This window comes from Bombyx mori, chromosome 8 (assembly GCF_030269925.1).
Source record: "Bombyx mori chromosome 8, ASM3026992v2".
Taxonomy (NCBI): domain Eukaryota; kingdom Metazoa; phylum Arthropoda; class Insecta; order Lepidoptera; family Bombycidae; genus Bombyx; species Bombyx mori.
In genome coordinates, this window is record NC_085114.1 from 12,331,904 (window position 1) to 12,359,504 (window position 27,601).

At 35.6% G+C, this 27,601-nt stretch overlaps 1 protein-coding gene across 7 annotated transcripts in view; it reads right to left on the bottom strand.

Annotated features, from left to right (window-relative positions):
* The window catches only part of LOC105841829 (polyhomeotic-like protein 3), a 363,837-nt gene that overhangs the window by 176,056 nt on the left and 160,180 nt on the right, over window positions 1-27,601 (bottom strand). For 3 of the 7 annotated variants that reach the window (XM_062669804.1, XM_062669802.1, XM_062669803.1), the window contains exon 2: window positions 19,594-19,700. The exons of the other annotated variants lie outside the window; for them this stretch is intronic. In XM_062669804.1, the coding sequence (XP_062525788.1) occupies window positions 19,594-19,696 (103 nt within the window). In that variant the 5' untranslated portion in view covers window positions 19,697-19,700. The remainder of the gene's footprint in view (window positions 1-19,593; window positions 19,701-27,601) is intronic. 7 annotated transcript variants of the gene reach the window in all.

Below are 27,601 nucleotides of genomic sequence, written 5' to 3' on the forward strand. Positions count from 1 at the left end.
AAAAAAAACAATTTATAAAAAAATAAAAATACCGAGCAAAACTCGGTCATCATCTAGTTAAAATTGAAGAACAAACAACTAGATACATCTAGATTCTAGGGTAGTTTGACATTTTATCGTTGACTTTAGTTAGCTCTTGAGAGTAAAATCACTTTCGAATCGCGTAAGCCTATCACTCTTTCGACTTTGTAACAATTCTATGTAACAAATCGACTTACTATTGTAACTTAAATCTTTTATTCATACAAAATTATGCCGTTTTTACAAATAACCTTAATTTAAAATCTACTAATGAAAGTTTTACAGTCAAAAATGTATATACAAAATCGTTAGGGTTATTTGTGTATCACGTGTGATTTATAAACGAGATTAATGATAGGAAATCTTCTAAGCGAAGTTTCCGTCACGGACGATGACTAGGTCGCGTGCTGACGTGACGGTAATCACGTGTTGCGAACGGCGAAGCGCGGTCGATGCAAATCGCCTTTTCAATGATAATGTGGACACGGCTTCATAAAATTAGATATGCAATGGTGAAACTCACTAAGCTATTTGCTAATAGCAACTTTTATATTTTTTTAACAAGAACTACCATAGTATACGAGACATTTAATATTATTATATTCTTCGGCCTTTTTTATTGCTTAGATGGGTGGACGAGCTCACAGCCCACCTGGTGTTAAGTGGTTACTGGAGCCCATAGACTTCTACAACGTAAATGCGCCGCCCACCTTGAGATATAAGTTCTAAGGTCTCAATATAGTTAAAACGGCTGCCCCACTATTCAAATCGAAGCGCATTACTGCTTCACGGCAGAAATAGACGGGGTGGTAGTACCTACCCGTGCGGACTCACAAGAGGTCCTACCACCAGTAAAAGCTTTCATGGTTAGAACTATATCTCAAGGTGTGTGACGCATTTACGTTGTAGATGTCTATGGGCTCCAGAAACCACTTAACATCAGGTGGGCTGTGAGCTCGTCCACACATCTAAGAAATAAAAAATAAAAAAAATATTAGACATAATTAAAACTAGTTTTATTTAATATCAGGTTAATTATTTACATATGATAACTTTAGTCGTCTAGAATACTTCATAGTTTTTATGGTCACGAAGAAAAAGGTCTAGGGGGCTCTAGTTTCGCTTAAAACAAGTTGTGTTGTTGCAAAAAGCATTGATAAATAAAATCGCAAATAATTTATTCAAATTCAATTCGTGACTTTACGAGATTAATAAAAGTTGAGAATCGTTTACAGCGTTCGAACGGTTACAGTTAAACTTCAACATATAAAAAGTCAAGATTCCATAAATAATAATAATATATAGAGGGTAATTAATTTACGTGTTTTTATTAACGCGTTCGGGGAAAACAGGTAACTCAAAATATTCGTCATATTAAAACTTCAGTATTTTGCTTCGTATTGTGCAAGCGGTTTGAGTTGAATTCAATTAAGTAACTAATTATATACTAACTTAATCTACATCTTTACTGGTGGTAGGTAGGACGTCTTGTGAGTCCGCACGGGTAGCTACCACCACCCTGCTTATTTCAGCCGTGAAGTAGTAATGCGTTTCGGTTTGAAGTGTGCGGCAGCCGTTGAAACTATGCTGAGACCTTAGAACTCATATCTCAAGGTGGGTAGCGGCATTTACGTTGTCACACTGTTTTTTCTCAGTTATTATTATCTATATGAATATTATAAAGCTGAAGAGTTTGTTTGTTTGAACGCGCTAATCTCAGGAACTACTAGTCCGATTTGAAAAATTATTTCAGTGTTAGATAGCCCATTTATTGAGGAAGGCTATAGGCTATATAACATCACGCTAAGACCAATACAAGCGGAGCACCAATAAATAATGTTTCAAAATCGGGTTTTTTTCCCTTTTGAGAGCTTCTGCTGCGTGCGCTGCAGAAACGGTTAAAGTTTCGCTAAAATAATGTATGACAGAATTGTTCCCCTTTAAAAGATCTAAAAAGATGTCTGCGACAGTATATGTCTATATGTTAAAGTTGGCTCACTATAGCGTTTTTTATGCTAACCAAATTTCTTCTAAAATAAAGCATTATTTGTGAACTATTCCACGCGGACGAAGTCGCGGGAAAAAGCTAGTCAAAAAATAAAATAGAAAAAGCCTTTCCATCATTATTAAATTACGTTCACCCGAAATGATAGCATCGCTTCGTGCCAACAAAAGCGCGCTATTTAATTATATCATTAAAGGACCGTGCATACATAATTTGTATGACACGAGATTGTCACGAGAAGCATGCGTTTCAGTTTGTAATTGGGTCTTTCGTGTGACTCAGAAACGTGTGTCCGATTCGCTATTAAATTACATACACATCATGGTCTTTGCGAAAGTATCGCTTGGGTAATAAGCGTACAAATGCGTTGCGTTTTTTTAGGCCCTTTTTAAGCTATTGCATAGCTTCTATCGCGGTCCTTGAGAGCGGCGACTGAATCAAGAAATTCCGTAACGAAAATAACCTGACAACCCCACTAAGCCTACTATGTAGCTCGCGTTCAACACATTCACACGTTGCGCTGGTGTACTGTTTGTGAATAAGCGCGCGGCGTGACGTTGCACTGCATGAGCATCATGAAAAGTCTGCCCATCTCTCTCTCACGCGGTCTAGCTTATAAGTGTGAAGGAGACAGTTAATGTAATTGCATAAGTTGATAAAAAATGCTTTGCAATAGCTTTACCGCGGCAGTCCCCGAGTGCCACACGTCTTTTTTTCTAGTCACTAGTAACATGCGACCAAGTAACCGGGTCGTCAATGGGTGAGTTCACGGGGCTCTAAGCTGACGAATTTGCTAACACTAGCCCTAGCAAGAGCAGTGCTTCGCAGAATCTTCCACCGGATCGGAGTTGCGACCCACTCAGAAGATCCGGCGAGAAACTCAGTGGGCGGAGGTTTTATAGATCCGCAAAAGGATTAACCACCAGGACTCTTTTTGAAATCGGTGTTAATATTGTTCCGTCTATATTTAGAATGACATTCCATTGGAAATGAATTATTTTGAACTAAATAGAGTGAGCGCTCATGGCTTACTATCACAGTTGTACCTATACCAAAATTATGTCGTCAAGTGAGTACTCATCTGGGTTGTTAATTCGCGCTTTTGTCTTAAAGTCGGCGTTGAATATAAAGTTGTTCCTAATACATTAATAATAAACTAGCGATCCCGTGGTAATCGAAATTCGACTATAATTAATTGAAATTATAAGTTTGTACACTATTAAGATTCTATTATATATAATATAATATTTCTATAATTCCAGATTTCGCCAAGACTACCCCTTGGACAAATATTAATAAAGACAAACAATATTTAATCTATTCTCAATTTGACCACAAACTATAAGCAATAAAAAAAGTTTGACAATAAACAAATTGTATGCGTGCGTGTGTGTGTCAAATATGTGGTAGTGTGTGTAATGTTTTCTTTATTGATTTAATGTATTTATTATGAATAATTTAAAAATATATTAGCATTGTGCACTTCGTCTCCATATTCTTTATAAGTGTGGAAAATTTCATACTCCCCCGTCCGCGCAATTTTCGTAAAAAGGGATACAAAGTTTTTGCTTCATGTATTAATATATAGATTATATCTAATGCATTTCTAGTAACATATACACGAGTGGCTTATTTGATTAACTTGACACGAGGTACATAGTATTAATACGATAAATAAATGTTGTGTCGCAATAGAAAATATACTTGAAGTTGTTACGATATACTTCACTCTTCAATGGTGGATAAATGTCGATATATCAATTCACTATCTCGACAACACTAAAATAGAGTCATCGTCGAGCGATTTAAAACCTATGAAACCTTAAACAAGTATTTAAAATCGGGAATTTATTCGAAATTTTATATCCCTCGAGTTATCTGAGCATAGTAATAATCGTTACAGCGCAAACAAAACTTGTCACGCGCCCATACAAATAATGAAACGATCACTGTCAAAATGTTGTTTGTTTCAAAATAGTTTCGAACATTCCACGAATATTTATGTAAGATCGTCTTTTTGTTTACTCGCGCATCTGTGTATACAGGTATGAACAAAAGCAAATTACGTAAAAAGCCTAACTCAATTCTCTAAAAAAAAAAAACAATATGTGCAGTGAAAATTGAGTCTTACGAGTGGAGAAAGTTGTCAAGATAAAAAATATATATTCAAATGTTAACTGAAAAAAAAACAAAAACTCTTTATTCAATTAACGCCGATACTATTTTACACATAAAATTATAAATGTTTATCAATGATTCAATAATGAAGGCGACGGAAAATATTTATTCATTAGATTAAATGTCTAGCAGCGTATATGTAGAACGAAGGCAATAAACAGTTTTAAACATGCACAGCTCAAATCGGGAATGAGATTTTTTGGTTAGTAGGGAATGACGTGGCTAGAGGAGTCCACTGACAACATAATATGAACGCAAGCACCCGTATTGAGGCATTAGATCAATTGCATTTCAATCACAGAACACTATTACTTCTAGCGAAGATTTCAATACCCGCGATTTTATTGTGAAATGTACTAACACTTCTATTTAAATCTACCCACCAAAAAAGTATTTGTAGTCCACGTATTCAATAACAAAAAAAATACTATCTTAATAACTGTTTTGTAAGCTGTAATAGCAGACGATAGGATTTGTTCAGAGATTTGAATGAATTATGAAACACGTAGATACTTATACTATAAAAACTTAATTTTAATCAACTTCATCGATGATCTCTTTGCTACCAGCGATCTTAGCCAGCAATGGAGCAAGAAGTCACAATGTTCAAACTTGGACTCAGTTCAGTATAGAGTAATACCTAATATGCAACCGGTCTGCAATAAGAAAACAATCTAAAAGTAATTAAAAGAGATCTTAATTTAATTGAAACGATCATTCATTGCTTCGTATCAGCATATAACCTAGCAAGATTACCTTTTAGAATATGTAATTAATTTGCTTGATGTGTTATGTTGTTGTTGTTTATTATCGCTCGATAAATAAATGAATCATCATTTTGTTTGGAACGAAAATAATCTAGATTTTAATTTAAAAAGAAAAACAATAATTCTAACAATTTATTTTAAAACATTTCCATTCTATTAATGTATTATAGAATATTTTCCTTGTTTAAGTATTTTAGCCTCAAATGACGTCACACATGATGACGTTGCGTTCAGCCGCGTTTTGTAAAGTTTCCGCGCGAATCGTTTTTAAAAACTAAGAATTGTTCGAATCCGTACAATGAATAGTGATTTTTCTAACGCACAAAGTCACGGGCGTACACTACGTCGATAATAAAGATGTGCTCCAACGGGCAGTAATATGTAGGATTTACGGTCGCTGTTAGGACGCGACATAAAAGTCGATATAAATGCTTTTTTATCGATATTCTCAATACGCGCCTCGTAACTGACACGATAAGCTCTTAATTTTGGTAAGTAACTTGTCGCGCGAACCCGTTTTTTTTATTAATGTCCCTTCGGAATAATTATCTAAAACGATTTTTTTTTGTTTATCTTTTTGCAGTAGCAACGGGGTCAATGTAATTTGAATTACTCTCTGGCGACTGTTTCACTAGCTTAAAGGGTTATGTTTGATTTGAACATTGTTTTCCTATTGTTTCCTACCTTTTTTTATGAATAAGGGATTACTGGTGGCCCAGGGGCCTTTCCGGTTTCACCAGGACAAGTGGGTGAGCAATGGCTAATTAATTCGAGTGATTGTTAATTCGAATTATTCGGAAGGCAGCCTGCTTGTACGTAGCATTTGTACACAACCAACAATTAAGGTTTCCAACTCATATTTAAATTAAGATAGGTGGCTTAAGAAGACGAGAATGCCTGACCACTTCGCACCAGAGATAGTCGGAAGATGAAACCTTACGCACGCGCTCGTTCGTTAATCCAAATCATCAATAAAAAAGTCGCGATTGGTATGTCTGTAACAGTGTGAATAGTCTTCTAGTAAAATTTTGTATCGTATAAAAGTTGCCAATAAATATGATAAAAATCTAATGCAAAAAAGTTTTTTTTATTGCTTAGATGGGTGGACGAGCTCACAGCCCACCTGGTGTCAAGTGGTTACTGGAGCCCATAGACATTCACAACGTAAATGCGTCACCCACCTTGAGATACAAGTTCTAAGGCCTCAACTATAGTTACAACGGCTGCCCCACCCTTCAAACCGAAACGCATTACTGCTTCACGGCAGAAATAGGCAGGGTGGTGGTACCCACCCGCGCGGACTCACAAGAGGTCCTACCACCAGTAATTACGCAAATTATAATTTTGCGGGTTTCATTTTTATTACACGATGTTATTCCTTCACCGTGGAAGTCAATCGTGAACATTTGTTGAGTACCTACGTATTTCATTAGAAAAATTGGTACCCGCCTGCGGGATTCGAACACCGGTGCATCGCTTCAACACGAATACGCCGGACGTCTTATCCGTTAGGCCACGACGACTACAAAAGATACTTAATTAGTAGAAAAAATACAATACAATAAAATCTAAAATAAGGTTCAATTGTTTAGAGCTAAAAACCATTATAAATTATTTTTATAACGAGAACGCCGTAATTATTGTTTGAAACGAATCACAAAACTTTCGGTACTCTTCGAATTGGCGTAAGCAGCGAAAGTTCTTATTTGATGTTGACTTGTTAGTAATTAGACCGAGAGCTTTCGTGGTTATTATCTTATGGCCCACTGATTACTTATTATTAATTTATTTCAATAAAAAAATATATATATATATATATATATATATATATATATATATATATATATATATATATATATATATATATATATATATATATATATATATATATATATATAATTTATGACTATGCTGTCACTACCCATAGAGGTACCGTCGAAGAATTTCACGGGTTGTTTATTTTGGGCTTATTTTGGGCTCGAGAGCGTACGCGAATGATAGTCTGTTTGGATATTCCCCGGGATAAGGGTAGCATCCTCGGTCACATCCATAGAAGTTGTCTCCTTAAATACTGTCTACTATATTTATCCACCTGGGGGCCTCCTAATTCTACTGATTGCAGGATTAAAAATTAGACACCATAATTCTAAAATTATCTTCTCCGGTACATAGATTAGTGAACGAGTTCACGGACCACCTGGTGTTCAGTAGTTCTGGGAGCCCATTGCTCATAATTAATAACGGTCGTCCCACCATTCAAAGTAGGCAGGCGAGTGGTACTTCCCTCTTTCTATTTTTTTTATTGCCCTTGTAGGCAGACGAGCCTACGGCCCACCTGACGGTGAGTGGTTACCGTCGCCCATGGACTTCAGCAATGCCAGGGGCAGAGCCAGGCCGCTGCCTGCCGCTACCACCACTTTCTACCACCGTTTGTGTCCGATCAACGGCCACGATAATCCGAAACGTCTCCTTCCTTTTGTTTTTCTTCCGTCCGCTAACTAATAGATAAATGATGAGTAATGAATGAGAGATAACATGGCCTAGAATAAAATAAGAAGTTGCAAAAAAAGCTTACTAACCCGTTTCGAAACAGAGTGTTGTTTTATTAAAACTAATTAATTTAATCAACGCGTCGAATACGTTCCGGCTACTGACATAAATAATACGTTTTATCTTGAAATAATCCGTACGTAACCTCGGGACCTCTACGGAACCCGTTCCGTGTTCGGACGCTCGCATCTGCCCCGGAGCGTTCCTTCTAATATCGTCTTCTCGCATTAAAACTGTATAATCTCAAAACTTACTAATGTTACAGGAGAGTGTTTTAAAGTGTGATATTTTTAATATTTATCATCTTTGCAACATTTATTTTTTATCAGTTCTATATATATAAAAAATGAATTGCTGTTCGTTAGTCTCGCTAAAACTCGAGAACGGCTGGACTGATTTGGTTAATTTTGGTCTTCAATTATTTGTGTAAGTCCAAAGAAGGTTTAAAAGGCAGATAAATATGAAAATGCTCGGATATAAACAAAAATAACAATTTTGTTTTTGTGTTTACATTGTCTGTCTTTTAAAGTAAGATAAAATCATGTATTAATTTTCTTTGTAGTAGCCAAAACATAAGTAAACTAAAAAAAAAAAAAAACTAAAACTAATCTACGCTCTTTTGACAGTATTTATCAGAAAACTACGGGTGATACCAAATGACTCTGCATAGTAATTAACTCAGTTTCGAATATTTTTGGAAATTGTACACTTTTAATGCGAAGAAACGATATATCTACTTAAAAAGAATCGGAGATATACAGAATACTGTGCGAGGCTTTTACCACGAACCAGTTCACGAATACATCTCATTACGTAGTGTTTTTTTATTCAGAATTTAATGAAAAAAATTCTCATTCGATATCGGAATGATATTATGTAATTAATATTATCAAAGAATGTGTAATTTCCACTCTCAAATGGCCGATGGCTGTTTATTTGATATTTAAATTAAATAAAAAACCGCTCAAAGCTAACATTTCGTAATTCGTGATGTTGTTTGTTATCTCGTGCTGAATTTAAGTTACGATTTGTTAAAAAGAAAACCAAAAAATCCTCATTTTGATGTAACAACACGTTTAGAAGCACCTATAGATTCAATTAGACGTAATTATTTTATTGGTATTGCGCGCTGTGCACTTTCATTTAATTACATGTAGTGCTCCGGTTTGAACTAAAGTTACATTTATGTAATTATAATGGTTATTTTGAACAATTACCGTTTTATACAACTTGATATTACCGAAACATTCTTAACTCTAACGATTAAATCGTTATTTTAAAATACTGAAGCGAAGTCTTTTAAGGACACACAAAATTATTTTTGATATTTACAACAACAATTACATCCTATTCACGGAATTACTATAATTCGAAATTTTCTTAGATTTCGTTTCATCGGTCATAATTAAATCCACTTTCATTCAATCATCTCAAGCTCTATAATATAATCAAAAATAATAGCCGTTTAAATTATTTCTCGACTATTTTGTCAAACCCTTTTATTTTAAGGCAGTTTGTTACAGATGAATGATGAACGAATTTTCATGAAAGAAATGTTTTGAGCTCGCCTAATCATTCGGTGAATCTAGCATAACCCCTCCAGTATACTAGAATAGATAGGAAACCCCTCCACGTAATGAGAATCTTTATAGCTGTAAAGAAAAACCTTTATTGACTAAAACTCTTTGGTTTTTTAAAAAGGATTTTTCTTGAATGCCATTCAGTGAAGTCTGTCATTATATACCTAGATTCGAGACACAGCAAAGTCACGTGACTCGACGAGTGAAGAAGACGCTGTCTAGGGTCTTGCTTATGAGAGCACAGACGCTTAAACCTTATCGTATGTCCTTTTTAACAACGAGCCAAAAAGAAGGACAAAAATGAAATAAAAAAAAGTGCGTGCGTACAAAGTGCACATGTCAGAAGTGAAACTTTTTTGGCGAACTAATTTATAAGTCTTGCTTATATTTATACAAATCTAAAACTTTAGATTTCCTAGACTTACAGTAAGGGAAAAAGGATATGTTCCCGCCAAAAGTCTGTCAAATGTCAATCTCAAACCTCAGTGTTGACAGTCACATTATGTTTAGATTTCTAAATTGTAAATGACTAATATTTTGCCAATTGAATTGACTAACTTAATTTCATGCTATTTGATTAATGTTCCAAATTCTTTTCATTTCATTTCAATTCCTATTAACATTTTTCACAAAAAAAAATATAAAATATTAGGCTGTATGGTATGTATGGATGTATGTATGGATACATTTGCCTTTCCAGTTGGAAAAAGACAACAACTACTACTACTAACAGTTTGATGTCACTTTCGTTGCATACCTGCGTGACGTTCTGTAAAAATTTTACCCTCACGCGCCTAAAGAAGTTTCACTTCAAAAATCAATGCAATTTCAATTTAATGACCTATTTCGTTTTAATCGCACCGAATATTCCACGGTCGTTGAAATGTAAATTTTTCATGTTAATGTCAACATAGATTCTCGGCATTACAGAGCTGTGAGGTCGTATGCAAATACACAATGTCTAGCTTCGTTAGTTTTCTGTACTAACTAACTGCAGTATTATGCGCCGCATACTTCGTTTGATTTGCCTTAACGTTGGGATTTTCTAGAACATTGATTTTCGTAATCACAATTTTTGTCTATAGGAGGCGGTATTAAAAAACTCTCTATGCAAATTATTATAATTACATTCAATCACCAAATAAATTAATCAATCGTTGAAAGTTCGAATGTTAAATATAAAAATGAGATAAATAATTTTAATTTAATTAAATTTTAAAACAGTAATGGTGTGCATAAGTGACATTCGGTTTCCGAATACGAATGTAGACTCTCTGCGAATGAGAATTGTATCCGGAAACCGTAACATCGGTCAGCTGTGTTTACGAAAATACAACACAATGAACATACAATTAATACCAATTTTAGGGTTTAATTATGCATTTTTTATTGTTGTTATATCTTATCTTATACTTTTAAACGAGCAATTCTTGTATATTAATATATATATATGATCTGAATCTCGGAAACGGCTCCAACGATTTTCATAAAATTTAGTATACAGGGGATTTCGGGGGCGATAAATCGATCTAGCTACGATTTATTTTCAGAGAATGTTGTTTTATTCGTGTTTTCAATAATCAACTCTTCCCGACATCTATTGTTTTTTTTTTTTTTTTTTTATTGCTTAGATGGTTGGACGAGCTCACAGCCCACCTGGTGTTAAGTGGCTATACAAGTTCTAAAGTCTCAGTATAGTTACAACGGCTGCCCCACCCTTCAAACCGAAACGCATTACTACTAATAATATTATTTTTCTTAATTGAGGGCAACTAGCCGCTTTAAAGACACAACAAGATGGCGTTATCAAAAAAAAAAAACCGGGCATAACTCGGTCATCGCCTAGTTATTATTATATCCGACGTTTACAATACTTTACAGTTTTCGTTATCACAGACGAGACAGACTTCAGAAATAATATCATGACAATAGAAATGCGATCTTCTTCTTTTTTTTCTCCACCTTATCCCACTATGTGGGGTCGGCACAGCTAATTTTTCTCTTCCATTCTCTTCTATCAGCCGTCATCTCAACACTCACTCCTCTCTCTCTCATATCGTCATTCACACACTCCATCCATGTCTTCTTCGGTCGACCTCTTCCCCCTCTACCTTGCACTACCATTTCCATACATCTATATAGACATAGACAATAGAAATGCGATATTAAATCGTAAAAGTATTTTACATACTTTTAATTATATCTATGTATCACGAAAACCGAAGAAAACACTACAATAAATACATAAACGAAAAATATTACTTGACTTTTTTGACAGTCAGGGTAATGAGCCTTCGATGCTCAAATGCACGCCCGTAATAAATCAATGGCGATTATGTAGTTTAATGTTTTTATGTAAAAGTTTTTACTTTTGGATTTGTGTTACTTAATCAAGCAAAAAGGCAAAACCTATAATTTATCATTCTCATAAGCATGATTTGGGCACGCCAGGCATAAATAATATTTAAATAGAACGAAGTATGTCTGGTCCGTGATTTCAAGTAAGAATGCGTCTAGAAATAATGGACAAGAGAATCATTATTGTATATGCCTAATTCCTCCTATTATAATCTAATGCAGGCGAAAACGCCGTCCACGTATAGTTGATAATAGATAAATTAACCTACAACCGCGACTACAGTTATGCGAGTGTAATTATTGCATGTTATTTAGCAATTAAACTCACTGTTACGACCAAATCTTGTTGACATTTATGATTTATTGTAGAACGTGTTGTAGCGTTGTCTATATAAGTTCATTAAGACAATTAATAACCTCATAGGAAAATCATTCATTTAGTTTAAGACGCCTCGCTCGTCCGAATTCTTTGTCTAATGTCACCCGAGTCTAGCTTCAATGGAGATAAAAGTCGTCGTGGCCTAAAGGATAAGACGTCCGGTGCATTCGTATCTAGCGATGCAACGGTGTTCGAATCCCGCAGGCGGGTATCAATTTTTCTAATGAAATACGTACTTGACAAATGTTCACGATTGACTTCCACGGTAAAGGAATAACATCGTGTAATAAAAATCAAACCCGCAAAATTATAATTTGCCTAATTACTGGTGGTACCTCTTGTGAGTCCGCACGGGTAGATACCGCCGCCTTGCCTATTTCTGCCGTGAAGCAGTAATACGTTTCGGTTTGAGGGGTAGGGCAGCCGTTGTAACTATACTGAGATCTTAGAACCTATATCTCAAGGTGGGTGGCGGCATTTACGTTGTATATGCCTATGGGCCTCGGTAACCGCTTAACACCAGGTGGGCCGTGAGCTCGTCGACACGCCTAAGCAATAAGAACAAAAAAAAGTTAATCTTATTTTCCCATTCGTAGGCGATTTGTTTTTTGTTTATTTTTTTTGTGCGTAACGCCTGTGGCATTACGAATTTGACGTGGACAGTTTGGGTGTCGTAAAATTTAAAACACAACTTACACAAAAACAACGAACATAAAGGACATGTTTCGAACAATTGAATAGCGATACGAACCGGTCACCGTCCTCGTCAAACTCGTCGACGAGCGAACTAATCCATAGACACAGCCCACTGAGTTTCTCGCCGGATCTTCCCAGTGGGTCGCGATTCCGATCCGGTGGTAGATTCTGCGAAGTACTGCCCTCCTAGAGCTAGTGTTAGCAAATTCTCTCAGGTTGGTGAGCTCACATACCGGGCATAACAGGAATAGCCCTTTAACCTACCAGCGAATAGGTCTATCTCAAGTATAGTTGCAAGTATAGTCTCAAATAGAGTTCGGTATTTGTTTAATTCAAGGTTGCTATTTTGTTAGAGCATTTCAACAATCAGCACGATGACATCATTTCGCTGTCATCACACCAAAACTTTCATTATTGACGTTACGGAAATATGTTTTCTAAGCCGCTTAAATACATATTAAAATAACGCGACTAATTTCAATTAAAATCAAATTCTAAACGCGGTCGGATAAAGTTTAAATGTCAATTTTTTTAAATAATCTGTAGAATACTCTCTTTAGCTTCTAAGGACTTTTTGGCGGGAACGCGAGGAGTGAAGTTGTGTGATTTGTTTTATTTTGTCTGTTTAGTGTTTCTTCAGGTTTAAATGTGTAATAACGGTGGTTTATTAACTGTTTAATATCTGTGAAAGTGCACAAACGTGGGAAAATTAAACAAAGCCGCTGGACGTAACTTCTCGGGATCCTCCAAAAAGTCCACTGAAAAAATGTCAGTAAATTACCACCATTTTACTGAGATTATATTTCATCCCAGTTGATCTCAAATTAATCATATTCATTTTCTTTCATTTAATTTTACTCCATATTATCATTTTTAATAAAATTAAGAATATAAATTAAAATAAGATATGACTTAAAGGTCTTAGTTACCAGGTCATAAAACCCCTCAAAAAAAAATTAGCTTCTAAGAAAAAAAAACGCGAAAAGTTTCTTTCACGTCTGTACGCTGCTTTGAAAGCCGGTTCCCTTTATAAATATAGAACAGCTGTCTCGGTGTTGCCAGTAAATCAACCGGCGACTGTCGCGGATAGCACTTGACTTATACAGTTGATTTTAAATTGTACGGTCAACAAGAAGCATCCTACCCGTCGTAGTAATTAATTTAAATTTTCCTGATATTGGGGAACAGAAGTCGTCGCGGCCTAAAGCATAAGGTGTTGATACTCGTATCAACTAATATGAGTATGCCGAGATTCAAATATCGCATGAAGATACAACATTTTAGGAAAGAATAAAATAGTGTAGAAAAATCAGACATATACCTCAAGTTTCAACTTGGAAACCGTAACCATTTACTGGTGGTAGGACCTCTTGTGAGTCCGCGCGGGTAGGTACCACCACCCTGCCTATTTCTGCCGTGAAGCAGTAATGCGTTTCGGTTTGAAGGGTGGGGCAGCCGTTGTAACTATACTGAGATCTTAGAACATATCTCGAGGTGGGTGGCGCATTTACGTTGTAGATGTCCATGGACTCCAGTAACCACTTAACACCAGGTGGGCTGTGAGTTCGTCCATCCATCTAAGCAATAAAAAAAAATTAACGTCTGATGAGGCGCGAATTCGCTCACCCGTCAACGCAATAAATAAACAAAAATTTCCATATGTGGACTTATATTTATGCGGACAATAATTAATTTATGTAATAGGTTGGACTACTTGTGCAATAGGCGATATTATTTTTAAAAGCGATCTCTTCCTAATAGCAAATTAAAAAAAAAACAAAATTATTCAATCATGAAAACGCATAGACAAACAAGTCTACAATTAAATCTATCATGTCAACGTTACAACGCCATTACAGCAGCTCTGACTTTTAATATTATATTGATCGGTACAAAAAATTTGAGGTCCGTGGGAAAGATTGATCGTCAAAAGTTCAAGCTATTAGGCGGGTTCCTCTCGAGTGTGACAGCGTGATGGTGCCAATTTATATCGTAATTGACGAATTATAGCTTTACGGTTACCGCGGAAATATTTGTACCGTAAGCACGACAATTTCTTTTTTTTTTGTATTACAAAATTTTAAAATTTTACCGGTACTAGTGTTGTCTTGAAATTTTATAGTGAAATTGCATGCGGTAGTTTAACTAGATTTGTCATTCAATAATAATAATAAATAAATAATTAACAACAAATCACGCACGGCCATAGGGCCCCAATTTAGGATGCCCTGTGTTATGGGTACCAGTGGATGATAAACATACTTATATACCTTTAAATACGTACATATAAACACCCAAGCAATGAGCAAACAAATCTGTTTATCACACAATGTTAGCTGCCCTAGACACGTCCTTACGGATTCATCAGATCCAATAACCTTTGCATTAGACGCCTTCAGCTCTAACACTAGGAGCAGGCTTAGGGACTCGTCAAACTCAAAAAAGAGGTCGACGTGCAACCTAACACATGCATCAGCCTGCTGAGTTTCTCGCCGGATCTTCTCAGAGGGTCGCGATTCCGATCCGGTAGTAGATTCATTCGCGAATCAGTTGCTCTTGAGTTGTTAGGTTTCCTTCGGAGGTGCTCGGGCAGCTGTTAGCAAATCCCACCCCTTCTGGCTGAGCCTTTGCTCCCCCACCTGTCCTGGTGAAACTGGAGGCTCTCGGCGTAACACTCAGGGCCGCTAACTATTTCACTGACAAGTCCGTCAGTTAATAACAGTTAAGTTTGTGTTGCTGCATCAAAGTTCGCTTTTACTGCGTGTCAAATACGTTTTGGTGTTATTTTAATACGAATGGGGAAATATTTTTATTTTAATAAGCTTGTACTAAAACCAATTTTTTTTTTATTGCTTAGATGGTTGGACGAGCTCACAGCCCACCTGTTGTTAAGTGGTTACTGGAGCCCATGGACATCCACAACGTAAATGCGCCACCCACCTTGAGATATAAGTACTAATATCTCAGTATAGTTACAACGGCTGCTACACCCTTCAAAATAAGAACTAATGAGAACTAAAAGGAGGGAGGGATATAAAATATTTGAATACAATTGGTACATTACCACGATTCTATCCCGATTGTGATAATCTGGAATTTGTTTCAAATAGGTGGCTCGAAGAGAGGCTTAAAAGTTATTCTTAAATAATATTTAATAAATAAATAAATTTTAATATACAAGTGCGTTGAGAAGAATTTTGCAACGGGCGGTCAGAGAACAGTCTTCAAACTAGAGACGGACTTAAGAAATGAAGCACGAATAATTATAGTCGATGGATGGCTTTGACCTTGTGTCTTAAGGTAACAGCATTCACAGCTTCTGAAACTACTTAACTCCACGCGGGCTGTCAGATTATTCACCCATTTATTCATTGAAGTAAATATTATCAAAGTCGGAATAAAAATTCAAGGAAGGTTTCGGATATTTGAGAAGACAGCGTTAAATAAAGCAACAATTTATTTTATTTCTAATGTACCTACAGTTTTATTTATTAGTTTTATATTAGGACACTTTTTAAGCTTTAAAAAAAACGTTAAACAATTTTTCGTGTTTCAATCTTGATTTAATTACATATTTATACAAATCTTTTTCACTGCACTTTCTTTGTCTTTCCTAACACGTTTTCTCATTTGTAGATTGTTTAGTATTAGCTTTAGTTACTATTACAATGCAAATTACAAATAATAATATTATAGTCGTAATATAAATTTGGTAAATAAAACGATAACCCTGTGTCTAACAATTCTGATTACTGTACTTAATAACTTGGTACTTACTGAAAAAAGGTGTTAAGGTTTATTGTCACGAAAACAATTCACGACTGTCTTGTTTCTCGTTTAGAGTGTGTTTTACCGTCTCGCTTAGTGTTTCTATCAATTGAAGTTAATTAGGTTAATTAGATTGCGATTTCAGATTAAGACACTGTACACATTGTACGGAACCAGAGAATTACGAAACGAATGAACATGACATTTAAATAATTTCAAAACTAAAATAAATAATTTTATGATTGATGAATTATTCGTATTTTAATTGTGTTCATAATTTGGCCGGAACGTGAATTTTTATGTTTTGTTTTTTTTTTTTCTGGAAAAAATAATATAAAAATATTACATGGCGTTCGTGTGTAGATTAGACAATATTAAAACGCTAAATTACAATTAATTTCATACATTTTACAATTATTCTTAAAGAAAAATTTCTCACTAGGCAATTATAAAAAAATACGGTAGGCAGCGGCTTGGCTCTGCCCCTGGCATTGCTGAAGTCCATGGGCGACGGTAACCACTCACCATCAGGTGGGCCGTAGGCTCGTCTGCCTACAAGGGCAATAAAAAAAAAAAAATTGCTTGTTCTATCCAACTTTTCACGAATAACCAATTTAGTATTAAGAATCATATTTCATCGTGAACGTTAGGCCACTTTCGCCCTTATTGCCATTGCGATAAGATGAATCGTATCAATCAGTATAAGCGCAGACATATGGTAATGTTACCACCTGCCACCCACCACGTTTAAATTAACGAGCATCGAGTACCGTTTACTTCCGACGTGAAACTGTTGATTGCAAGTTTTGCTCTTGATCTATTTTACGTGACGAATTTCCCTCTAATTGATAATTAAGATTACTTTTAAAAGCCTTTAGTAGAAATCGTGTGAGCGGCATATTAGTTATGCCAAACATATGCTCAACTAAAATAGGATTATTATAGGGTTCCGTAGCAGAATAAAAAAAAACGGAATGAAACTCTTATAGACTCTTTTAGAAGTCGTCGTGGCCTAAAGGATAAGACGTCCGGTGCATTCGTATCTAGCGATGCAACGGTGTTCGAACGGTTTTCACGGTGAAGGAATAGTAACATCGTGTAGTAAAAATCAAACCTCCAAAATTCTAATTTTCATAACTACTGGTGGTAGGACCTCTTGTGAGTCCGCACGGGTATACCACCACCTACTTCAGCCGTGAAGCAGTAATGCGTTTTGGTTTGAAGGGTGGTGCAGCTGTTATAACTATATTGAGGCCTTAGAACTCATATCTCAAGGTGTGTGGCGCATTTACGTTCTAGATGTCTATGGACTCCAGTAGCCACCTAACACCAGGTGGGCTGTGAGCTCGTCCATCCATCTAAGCAATAAAAAATAATATAATAAGTATACATATGTTCGAAATCCAATGAAAACGCGGCTTTTGCTTAGTTTCTATGAATTAGAAAAATAAATATTGATTAATTTTAAGAAAATAATTTTTATTTTTTAATAAAAGAGAATGAATAATATACTTTTCCAGTCCAGTCCAGTTGAACAAGCTTTCAAACGCAAAAAGATTAAAAGATTATTTAATTTTAATCTTACTTTTAAATAAAAATGCACAGAATGACTTAACAATATTTTCCTAACCGTTGGCCTTGTCGAAGTGTATATGTATATAGCGTGCGTAATATCGTGAAATCGAAAATATGATCCTGTGTTGAAAGTATTATTGAGTATATTTGAATGAATTTATTCCTGTATATGTCCTTGAAATATTAAAGCACATACACGGCTCGATATATGTTATGCTATGTACATTTATTTATGAACTAGCTTTTGGACGCGACTTCGTCAGCGTGGATTGATTAGTTTGGCGTATATCATCATATAGCGTAAGCTCTCAAAAGGGAAAAATACCCCGATTTTGAAACATTCTTTATTGGTGCTCCGTTTGGTCCTATTGGTCTTAGCGTTATATAGCCTATAGCCTTGCTCAATAAATGAGCTATCTCACACTGAAAGATTTTTTCAAATCGGACCAGTAGTTGAGATTAGCGCGTTCAAACAAACAAACTCTTCAGCTTTATAATATTAGTATAGATAATATCAGGAAAATTGGTCAATTTTATAAAACGCCCCGCGATGGTGCGAAAAGTGTACTTTGAAAAAAGTTGAAGACACTTACTGACTGAACGATGAGCAATTATTTGGGGTATATATAAGATATTTTCTTTCGCATAACCAGTATTTACGGTATTAACAACATTTTAAAGTCTAAAGAAGTTTAATTGTCAAAGACGTAAAAAACATTCTTAACGCCAAACCGATTTAATTTCAATCTCCAATGATTTGATACGGAATTTAACTTTTGAACTGAGAAAGAAACGAACCGTAAACTTTTATTAACCGGAAAACAATACTCGTCGCAATAAGCTGTTTGTTGTTCTAAATATTCCTCTCTTTATGATTGAGGTCTATTGAAAACAACGTGTCCAAAATTAACAGAATAGCCACGTTTAGTTCCAGATTGAACTTCTTTTAAAGAAAGATGATCTAGGGATAATCACTTCGCTGAACAATTAAGTGAATGTTTGGCCATAATGCCATTCAATATTTTGGGTATGTATACATGATTTTAGGACGTCTAGATGCAATGTATGTATTCATAAATGTAAGTACATTGTCTGTCATTTACTGGTAATACCGAGCCACGATGCTGTCGTTAGCCATCGGGGTGATCAGGCAATTTAAAATCTAAATTTAACGGATATATGTCGATTTATAAAGCTCATTAAAATACGTAATAAACTGCATTCTGATATATTTAATACAAATTTTAAATAGGGAAAACCAGAGATCGCAGATTTAATTTGGAGCTTTTAGACCGGGTCGCATCGTGGATGTGCGCGGATGAGATGTTTAGAGAAAAGTAGTGTCGTTTAATTTTATACCCAAAGAGCAATAGAGAGGGCTATGCTCGGAGTTTCCCTGCGAGATCAAATCAGAAATGAGGAGATTCGCAGGAAAACCATGGCCATCGACATAGCCCAAAGGATTGCGACATTGAAGTGGCAGTGGGCAGGACACATTGCTCGTAGAACGGATGGCCGTTGGGGCCAGAAAGTTCTTGAGTGGCGACCGCGTACCGGAAGACGTAGCATGGGTAGGCCTCCCACAAGATGGACCGACGATCTATTGAGGTTCGCGGGGATTTGCTGGACGCAGGCAGCGCAGGACCGGTCTTTGTGGCGGGGCTTGGGAGAGGCCTATGTCCAGCAGTGGACGTCTGTGGGCTGATAAAAAGATACCTGAATAGCACCATGCAGGCCAAACGACGGCTCCATCCGCGTCCAGCTCGCGGCGCGTGCTGAGCGAAGCTAGCATCATTGCAGCTCGACTTGCCCGCGTCATGGTCCTACGGATATACGACCTCATGTACTAGTGTGATTGGTAAGTACTAAATGAAAACCAATAATAATTGGATAAAATAATATGGCGAACAACATCATAGAATGTCTGTCATTATTGAAGTAGCTTTTATAAATGTTGTAATTTTTTTATAATTTACTTTGACTGATCGGGTGGTGCAATACTTAGCGCTTCTGATTGTTGCGCCGAAGGTCGTGGGCTTAATTGCGGTTTCGGGACTTAAGGAAAACAACAACAGATTTATTTGCTCTTTGTCTAGATGCTTACTAACTCTCTATGTATTAATTTAAAAAAAAAAAAATTATCTCAGTCCCTGGTTGGTACCCATAGCACAGGGAATCTTAAATTGGGACTGGATTACCATACGTGATTTGTTCTCAATTATTATTATTATTATTATTTTAGATATCTATACTAGAATAGATAATTAGTTAAAATATTTTTTTTATTTTTTTTTATTTTTTTTTATTACCTTTGTAGGCAGACGGGCATACCTGATGGTGAGTGGTTACCGTCGCCCATGGACTTCAGCAATGCCAGGGGCAGAGCCAAGCCGCTGCCTACCGCTTAATAATCTCCACAAGCCTCGTTTGAAGAAGGACATGTCATAGCGCTCGCAATATTAATCAATGAATGAGTGCAAGAGCAAAATAATTAATAAATATCTGAAGCCTGCGGAGGAACATTGACCTCGCTTTTCATACCTCGTTAAAAGCCATATCACCATCAATTATTTATCGTCCCAATCAAATCACAGTGCGTATCAAATAATAATCATTTACTCTCACTATCAAATGTGTGCATTGTCTTTCGATTTGATGTCTATCATCAATCTACTCGAAAATCATTCCGGTCCTGCTAGGTAGGGGATCAATCCCGGGCAGTGGGGGTAGTCCCGGGGATCGATCCGTGTCCCGTACGAGACCAAGAGGACCTGAAGGAATTTATTTTAAATTTAATACAAACAAACTGTTCCGCGACAGAACTGGACTGTGTTGTACAATACTAATGCAGCGTGTTGTCCCAACAAAACCTTCAATTTTCCCTTGATTGAATTTAGAACCTTGTCTATTGACTGTGTGTAAAAAAAAAGTGCGTGCGTACAAAGTACACATGTCAGAAGTGAAACTTTTTTGGCAAACTAATTTATAAGTTTTGCTTATATATAAACAAATCTAAAACTTTAGATTTCCGAGACTTAGAGGAAGGGAAAAAGAGAGGTAAGTTCCCGCCAAAAGTCTGTCAAATGTCAATCTCAAACCTCAGTGTTGACAGTGATATTATGTTTAGATTTCTAAATTGTAAATGACTAATATTTTGCCAATTGAATTGACTAATTTAATTTCATGCTATTTGATTAATGTTCCAAACTCTTTTCATTTCATTTCAATTCCTATTAAGATTTTTCACAAAAAAATTATAAAATATTAGGCTGTATGGTGTGATACATTTGCCTTTCCAGTTGGAAAAAAACAACAACTACTAATGAAATTTGACCATAGACCTATATAGTAGGGACACGACATATTGTTCTATACGTACAATTGCTTATATAAATAGCACCCATTTTGAAGGCACACACATAAACATATATCTATCTCGTTCTTACTCAGCACTTTAACTCGCAAGAAAACAACATAACAGTATTTCAGTGCGTACATAAAATGAAACATGAATATACGTAAATGTCTCCGTCTCCGTCTAATGAGGCCGAAAATCCGCCATGTTTTGCGCGCCAAATGTCATTGTCACGTCAGTTCGGCCGTCTGTTTTGGGTTGTACATTATTTATTGACTTTCATATCGATTTAATATGATTGCTTATATAAAATTTCTAATTTTATCATGCTTAAAACGTACAAAAATAATAATTAAAACATATTTTATAGGATCTCAAGAAGGTCGATGCCCCAAAACTATTATCTATATATATTTAAATTCATTATGGAGCCCTCATCCGAAACATGGATTATACAATTAATAATATATTTGAATCCGAAATATCGGATACCATTTTTCGGTCGGAATCTATTCATCATGACACTAATCATAAATACCTCTTTAAAATATTATGTCATCAAAACATATTTAGACATTCTGTTTAGATATTTCGGGAAAAAGGCTATCGACAAAATCTCTTCGGAACTAAATAAATAAAATAGTTTTATTCCGCAGTGAGTAAAACACTATTGTAAATTCGTTAAATATTTATTAATTAAGTGATTTTAGAGAGGAAGTCACAAGGAATAACTTTGTAATTTCATTAACGAATAAATGTTCTGTAGGTGTTTTTTGTTATCAGGCGGTCCCTTGATAAGTTTAAAATTTGAATCACTCTCAAGTGAGAGTGATTCAAATGGTGCGGTGCACCTTCCTTGAGGTGCACTGCGGTAGTCTGTTACGGACTTTAGAGTCAGCAAAACAATTAAAATAGATTGTAATAGTCTAAGAAAAACACGTACTCAAAATACGACAACATTCAGCATGCTAGAAATGGGCTGATGGCACTGTACTATGCCATATCTTTATGTTTTGCGGCAAACGACAACTTTATAAAATCAGTGTAGCAAATTTTAAAAATCGTCATATCGTTTACTTGGAAAATTTGAAGCACGAACTCGTCTTAAATTTCACATAATATCTAAATCACATCATCTTTGCACATAACAATATACTTAATTCCTATTAAAGTATAAATTCTACAAATACATTCATACTCAACAATATTTAAAATAAAATAAGCCAAGAACGTTTATCGATAAAACCTACTAACATTAAAATCTTCTGGGCAGCACTAAAGCCGCCATGTTTTGTGGCCAGATGACGTCACAGTGGCACGAATTTTTTGTTGACGTTTCATTTCCATAGGTTTCCTACTTCAGTGAATTTGACAAGTACTTAATTTCAATAGTAGTTTGATGTCACTTCCGTTGCATACCTGCGTGACGTTCTGTAAAAATTGTACCCTCATGCGCCTAAAGAAGTTTCACTTCAAAAAGTAACGATCTCTAAAATTAACAATCTTCAGATTTGAAAATCGAATTAAAAAGAAGAATGTTTCAAAAACACATCTAAATACCGGCTGGCGTTCATCCATTACTAAAACAAATGGACTCAATTTAAAGTGGCGAGGGTTCGTGATAACGGACTTCAAACAGTGAACTAAAGATACAATTTGAATCTAGGTGTGTTTGGAGCACGCTTTGCCCCCAGGCTCTGCTTTCTGACGTAGGGTTGTCAAAGGTTTAGTTTTTCGTATACTTTGATTTTACTGTCAACTGTATTCATAATTTATTTTTCTCAAGTTGAAATGGAATTTATTGTCAATTTATCAACAAAAACACCAACTAAATGATAGCTCAAAACTAGTTGAGTACCTCACGGAACATGTTTTCGAATTCTACTTATAAATAAAATATATTACTCGCGATGTGTCCTTTAAAATAAAAACAGACATTTCAAAAAACAAATTTCTTCTACATTTTAAATGATTGATTACGATAAGTTTTATCGTTTTTTAATCAAAAGCAGATGTATAATTTCGAAAGAAATCATGTTTAATTATGCAGATTAAAAACTAAATAAAAACACACCTAAATATAAAAATGAATCATTAATTAATTTAATCTTCTTTTTTATTCTGTTGTCCCTAGTTAGAATATTAGCACGTAGTCATAAAATAATTATATTGGCATTGAACCCTGACGCGTCTGCTAGTTTTCAAGTTAATCTCGCCGTCGGTTAATATGATGTTCAAGGATTACGTTATAAACAAAAGATACATCTATACTAATATATAAATCTACAGTGGTTTTTACGGATGTTCCATAATAACTACTGAGACATGCATCCTTTTGACTTGAAACTTGGTATCCATGTAGAAAATACATGTACTTAATGGATAGGCTAATATTTACATGAGTTTTGGACTCCCTACATCAGTTGCGGGGGTGTTAATGATGAGAATCTTTGTGGGGGTGAGAAATAATAATGTTAATTTTAAATGGACAGCGAAGTGAACTGGTACAGCTAGTACATTATAAAAACGTGTCAAAATAAACGAAGTGACAACCTTAAGTTCGCGCCAGGTGCTGCGATCGTGCGCAGTAAGCTCGGTTGCATTCACCTATTACTCGCAATTGCTAGCTTTTTTTCTAACGATCCCCGTTAGGAGACACGCGACTTAAGTGGCACAGACGACCACAGATTATTGTAACAACGCCATACATATGCACGCGGAGTTAAATATATAAAAGATATATTGCTACACATAGTATCAGGAGATAACCTCGTTGCTGGTATTCTGTGATAACTGAAGCCAGTATAAAGCAGTCTTGGATTACATAATTGTTAATGACAATTGCACGCGACTTAAGTGGCATATACAACCACATATCATTGTAACAGCGCCATACATATGCACGCGGGGTTAAATGTATGTATAAAAAATGCATTACATAGTAGATTGGAAGATATCCTCGCTGGTAATCTGGTATTCTGTGATAGCTGAAGTCTATAAAGCAATCTTAGGTAACATAATTGGATAATGAAAGTTACTTATAAATAAGCATGTAAATATTTTATGGAAAAAAAAAAAACTTCTTATACAGTATCTTCAAAGTTTCAAAACAGAACATAATAACTAATTAACAAAAAAAAAAAATAGGGTTCGTTTTTTGACCTCCTTAATCCACAATAACAGTTTTCGTTTATATCGACATCGGTTCTATGGATTGATTTTTATCACACCTATTTCAAAATAATCTAAAGTAAGCTAATCCCAAAATGACAAATATTTATAGAAGCATAATTTATTTACCTCATAACAGTAGCAAGGGATCGTTAAAATCAAACATTCGATACCCAAGGATAATGTCTTGTACACACAATAAGATATTTATGAACGAATTCTCCGTTGCAGTAGTATATTATTATCGGACATTTAAATTAAGCTTTTCTTGTTATTGCAAGTTTAGGTTGTTAGGTTAGGTTGTTAGGTGTGTTAGTCGATAATATGTGCTGGACATATGTCCATTGACGTTCTGTGCCACTCGACTATAAATAAATCTTTTCTTTTTAATGCTTAGATGGGTGGACGAGCTCACAGTCCACCTGATGTTAAGTGGTTACTGGAGCCCATAGACATCTACAACGTAAATGCACCACCCACCTTGAGATATAAGTTCTAAGATCTCGGTATAGTTACAACGGCTGCCCCACTCTTCAAGCCGAAACGCATAACTACTTCACGGCAGAAATAGGCGGGGTGGTGCTACCTACCCGCGCGGACTCACAAGAGGTCCTACCACCAGTAATTACGCAAATTATAATTTTTGCGGGTTTGATTTCTATTACACGATGTTATTCCTTCACCGTGGAAGTCAATCGTGAACGTTTGTTGAGTACGTATAATATTTAATTACAAAAATTGGTACCCACCTGCGGGATTCGCAGGTAGGTACCACCACCCTTCCTATTTCTGCCATGAAGCAGTAATGCGTTTCAGTTTGAACGGTGGGGCAGGTACTTTAGAGCTCATAACTCAAGATGGGTGGCGGAATTTAAGTTGTAGATATCTATGGGCTCCGATAATCGCTTAACACCGTGAGTTCATCCAGCCATTCACGCGAAAAAAATCGAAGTCTCGGTTGCATAACAGCGGGCACATGCTTCAAGCACGTGTGCGTGACAGCTTCGCGGCTAAAATAGGCAAGATGCTGGTATCTAACCCAGGCAGGCTTACAATTCGTTCTACCATCGGGATTTTAAACTTTACTGCTTTTTTCGTACATTAATAATATTTTATAATAAGTAATAAAAAACAAACAATCGATTAAATACGAACATTGTTATTAAAATCTATTATATATATTTTTTTTCTTTAATTTTTTTTTTAAATTATAATCATAATTAATTTATTTGTTATAAAAAAAAAGAACACAATATTCCTACTTTTATCCGCAACATGCTTCGTCAGATTACAGAAATAAAGTTATGAGCAACATGCTTCGTCAAAAATAAATTAAAATAACAGTTAATAATTATTAAAATAACAGTTATTATTAAGTAACAATATAAAAATAAACAACAATAAATAGGTCGTTCAATTGAAAGCATTATAAGACACTAAATTAAATTTTAATTTTAATTTGTCACATAAATTAACATGTGAATGTGTTAAATTTGAATTTTATTTCGACCGTTTTACTGTTTTGTTGATTAGTTCTGTTAAGCAAATTCACATAATTTATACACATTCTTAATATATTGACTCTAACAAATATAAATTCTGACGAATCCTTGTTTAGAAATAATATTATCGATTATTATTGGCATTCCGTTGGGAGAATAATAATTTATCTTAACCTTATAATTTATTTTGTAAACCTTTGAAAGAGCTGAAGTCTGTACCAGGTTCAAAGACCTGTATTACTGATCTACAGGCCTCATCCTTTTTTTGTGATTGAAGGATTATTGGTGCCCCTGAAGCCTTTCTAGTTTCACCAGGACAGGTGGGCGAGCAAAGGCTCAGCCAGGAGGGATGGGTTTGCCAACAGCTGCCCGAGCGCCTCCGAAGGAGACCTAACAGCTCAAGAGCAGCTGCTTCGCGAATGAATCTACTATCGGATCGGAATCGCGACCCGCTGAGAAGATCCGGCGAGAAACTCAGCGAGCTGATTCATGGGTTAAGTTGCACGTCGAACTCTTTGTCGAATTCGACGAGTACGGTTACCGGGGTCCCTAAGCCTGCTCCTTGCTGAAGGCATCTAATGCAAAGGTTATTGGTTCGAATGGATCCGTAAGGACGTGGATTGACTAACTAGCGGTCATAGGATTGCTGGTTCGAAGCTGCGTCGCGTAGAAATAAGCAAACATTTTTTCATTTCATTTCTTGACTCCTAGAATAGTATACAGTTTTACGATGTTATTTGCCGAAATTAGAATATTATTCGTATTCTCAACTAAATCCTAAGAGTAATTTAAGTTATGTCTTACAACTCAACAAAAACCGAACAAATTATTGGATTTCGTCACATTTAATATAATTCAATATAAAAAAAAAAACACGTCTTAAACAAACTAATTAACTGACTTACCTATAATTAATTTTAGCTCGTGTGGCAACGCTAATGTTTTTAACATATTTAAATCGATTTTAGTAATGGCCACACTTTTTATAACTTACGCATGTTATTTAAAAGTGGGTACATAGAGACATTCAAGACTTGATGGACAAGCTACCTCCTCCCGATCCACTAACGGTGCTTTTAGGTACCTTAAGCACGGTTTTTTTTAATAGATAGAGTGATTGAAGAGGAAGGTTTATATGTATAATAACATCCATTAAATAGTGCAGAAATCAATAATAAATTACAGCTTCCGAAGCGAAGTCAGGGCGGGTCGCTAGTAGGTTATAAAGGATAACTCAACCATCTTATTGATCAGAAAAAAAACTCGCTTACGTTATGTAAGTACTTAGAACACGTAATTAACGACCTCACATTAATTTATAGCTGTGCTCGAAGACGGGTCGAAGGTAAGGCGGCGTTTCAAAGAGTCCACGCGGTACGCTTATGATGTACCGAATGAGATGTCCATAGCTTTAATTCAATTAATTATAGATCAATAATTAATTGCGTTATCGATGATTTAAAGCATGTTACGTCTTTGTAGATTCGAATTTTTATTGCTTACGAATGAAGTCAATGTAGCAATGTATGATTGTTTGGCTGGGTCGATATTTTTTTTTGTTTTTTTTTATTATTTTTTTTTATTTATTGCTTACTTGGGTGGACGAGCTCACAGCCCACCTAGTGTTAAGTGGTTATTGGAGCCCATAGACATCTACAACGTAAATGCGCCACCCACCTTGAGATATAAGTTCTAA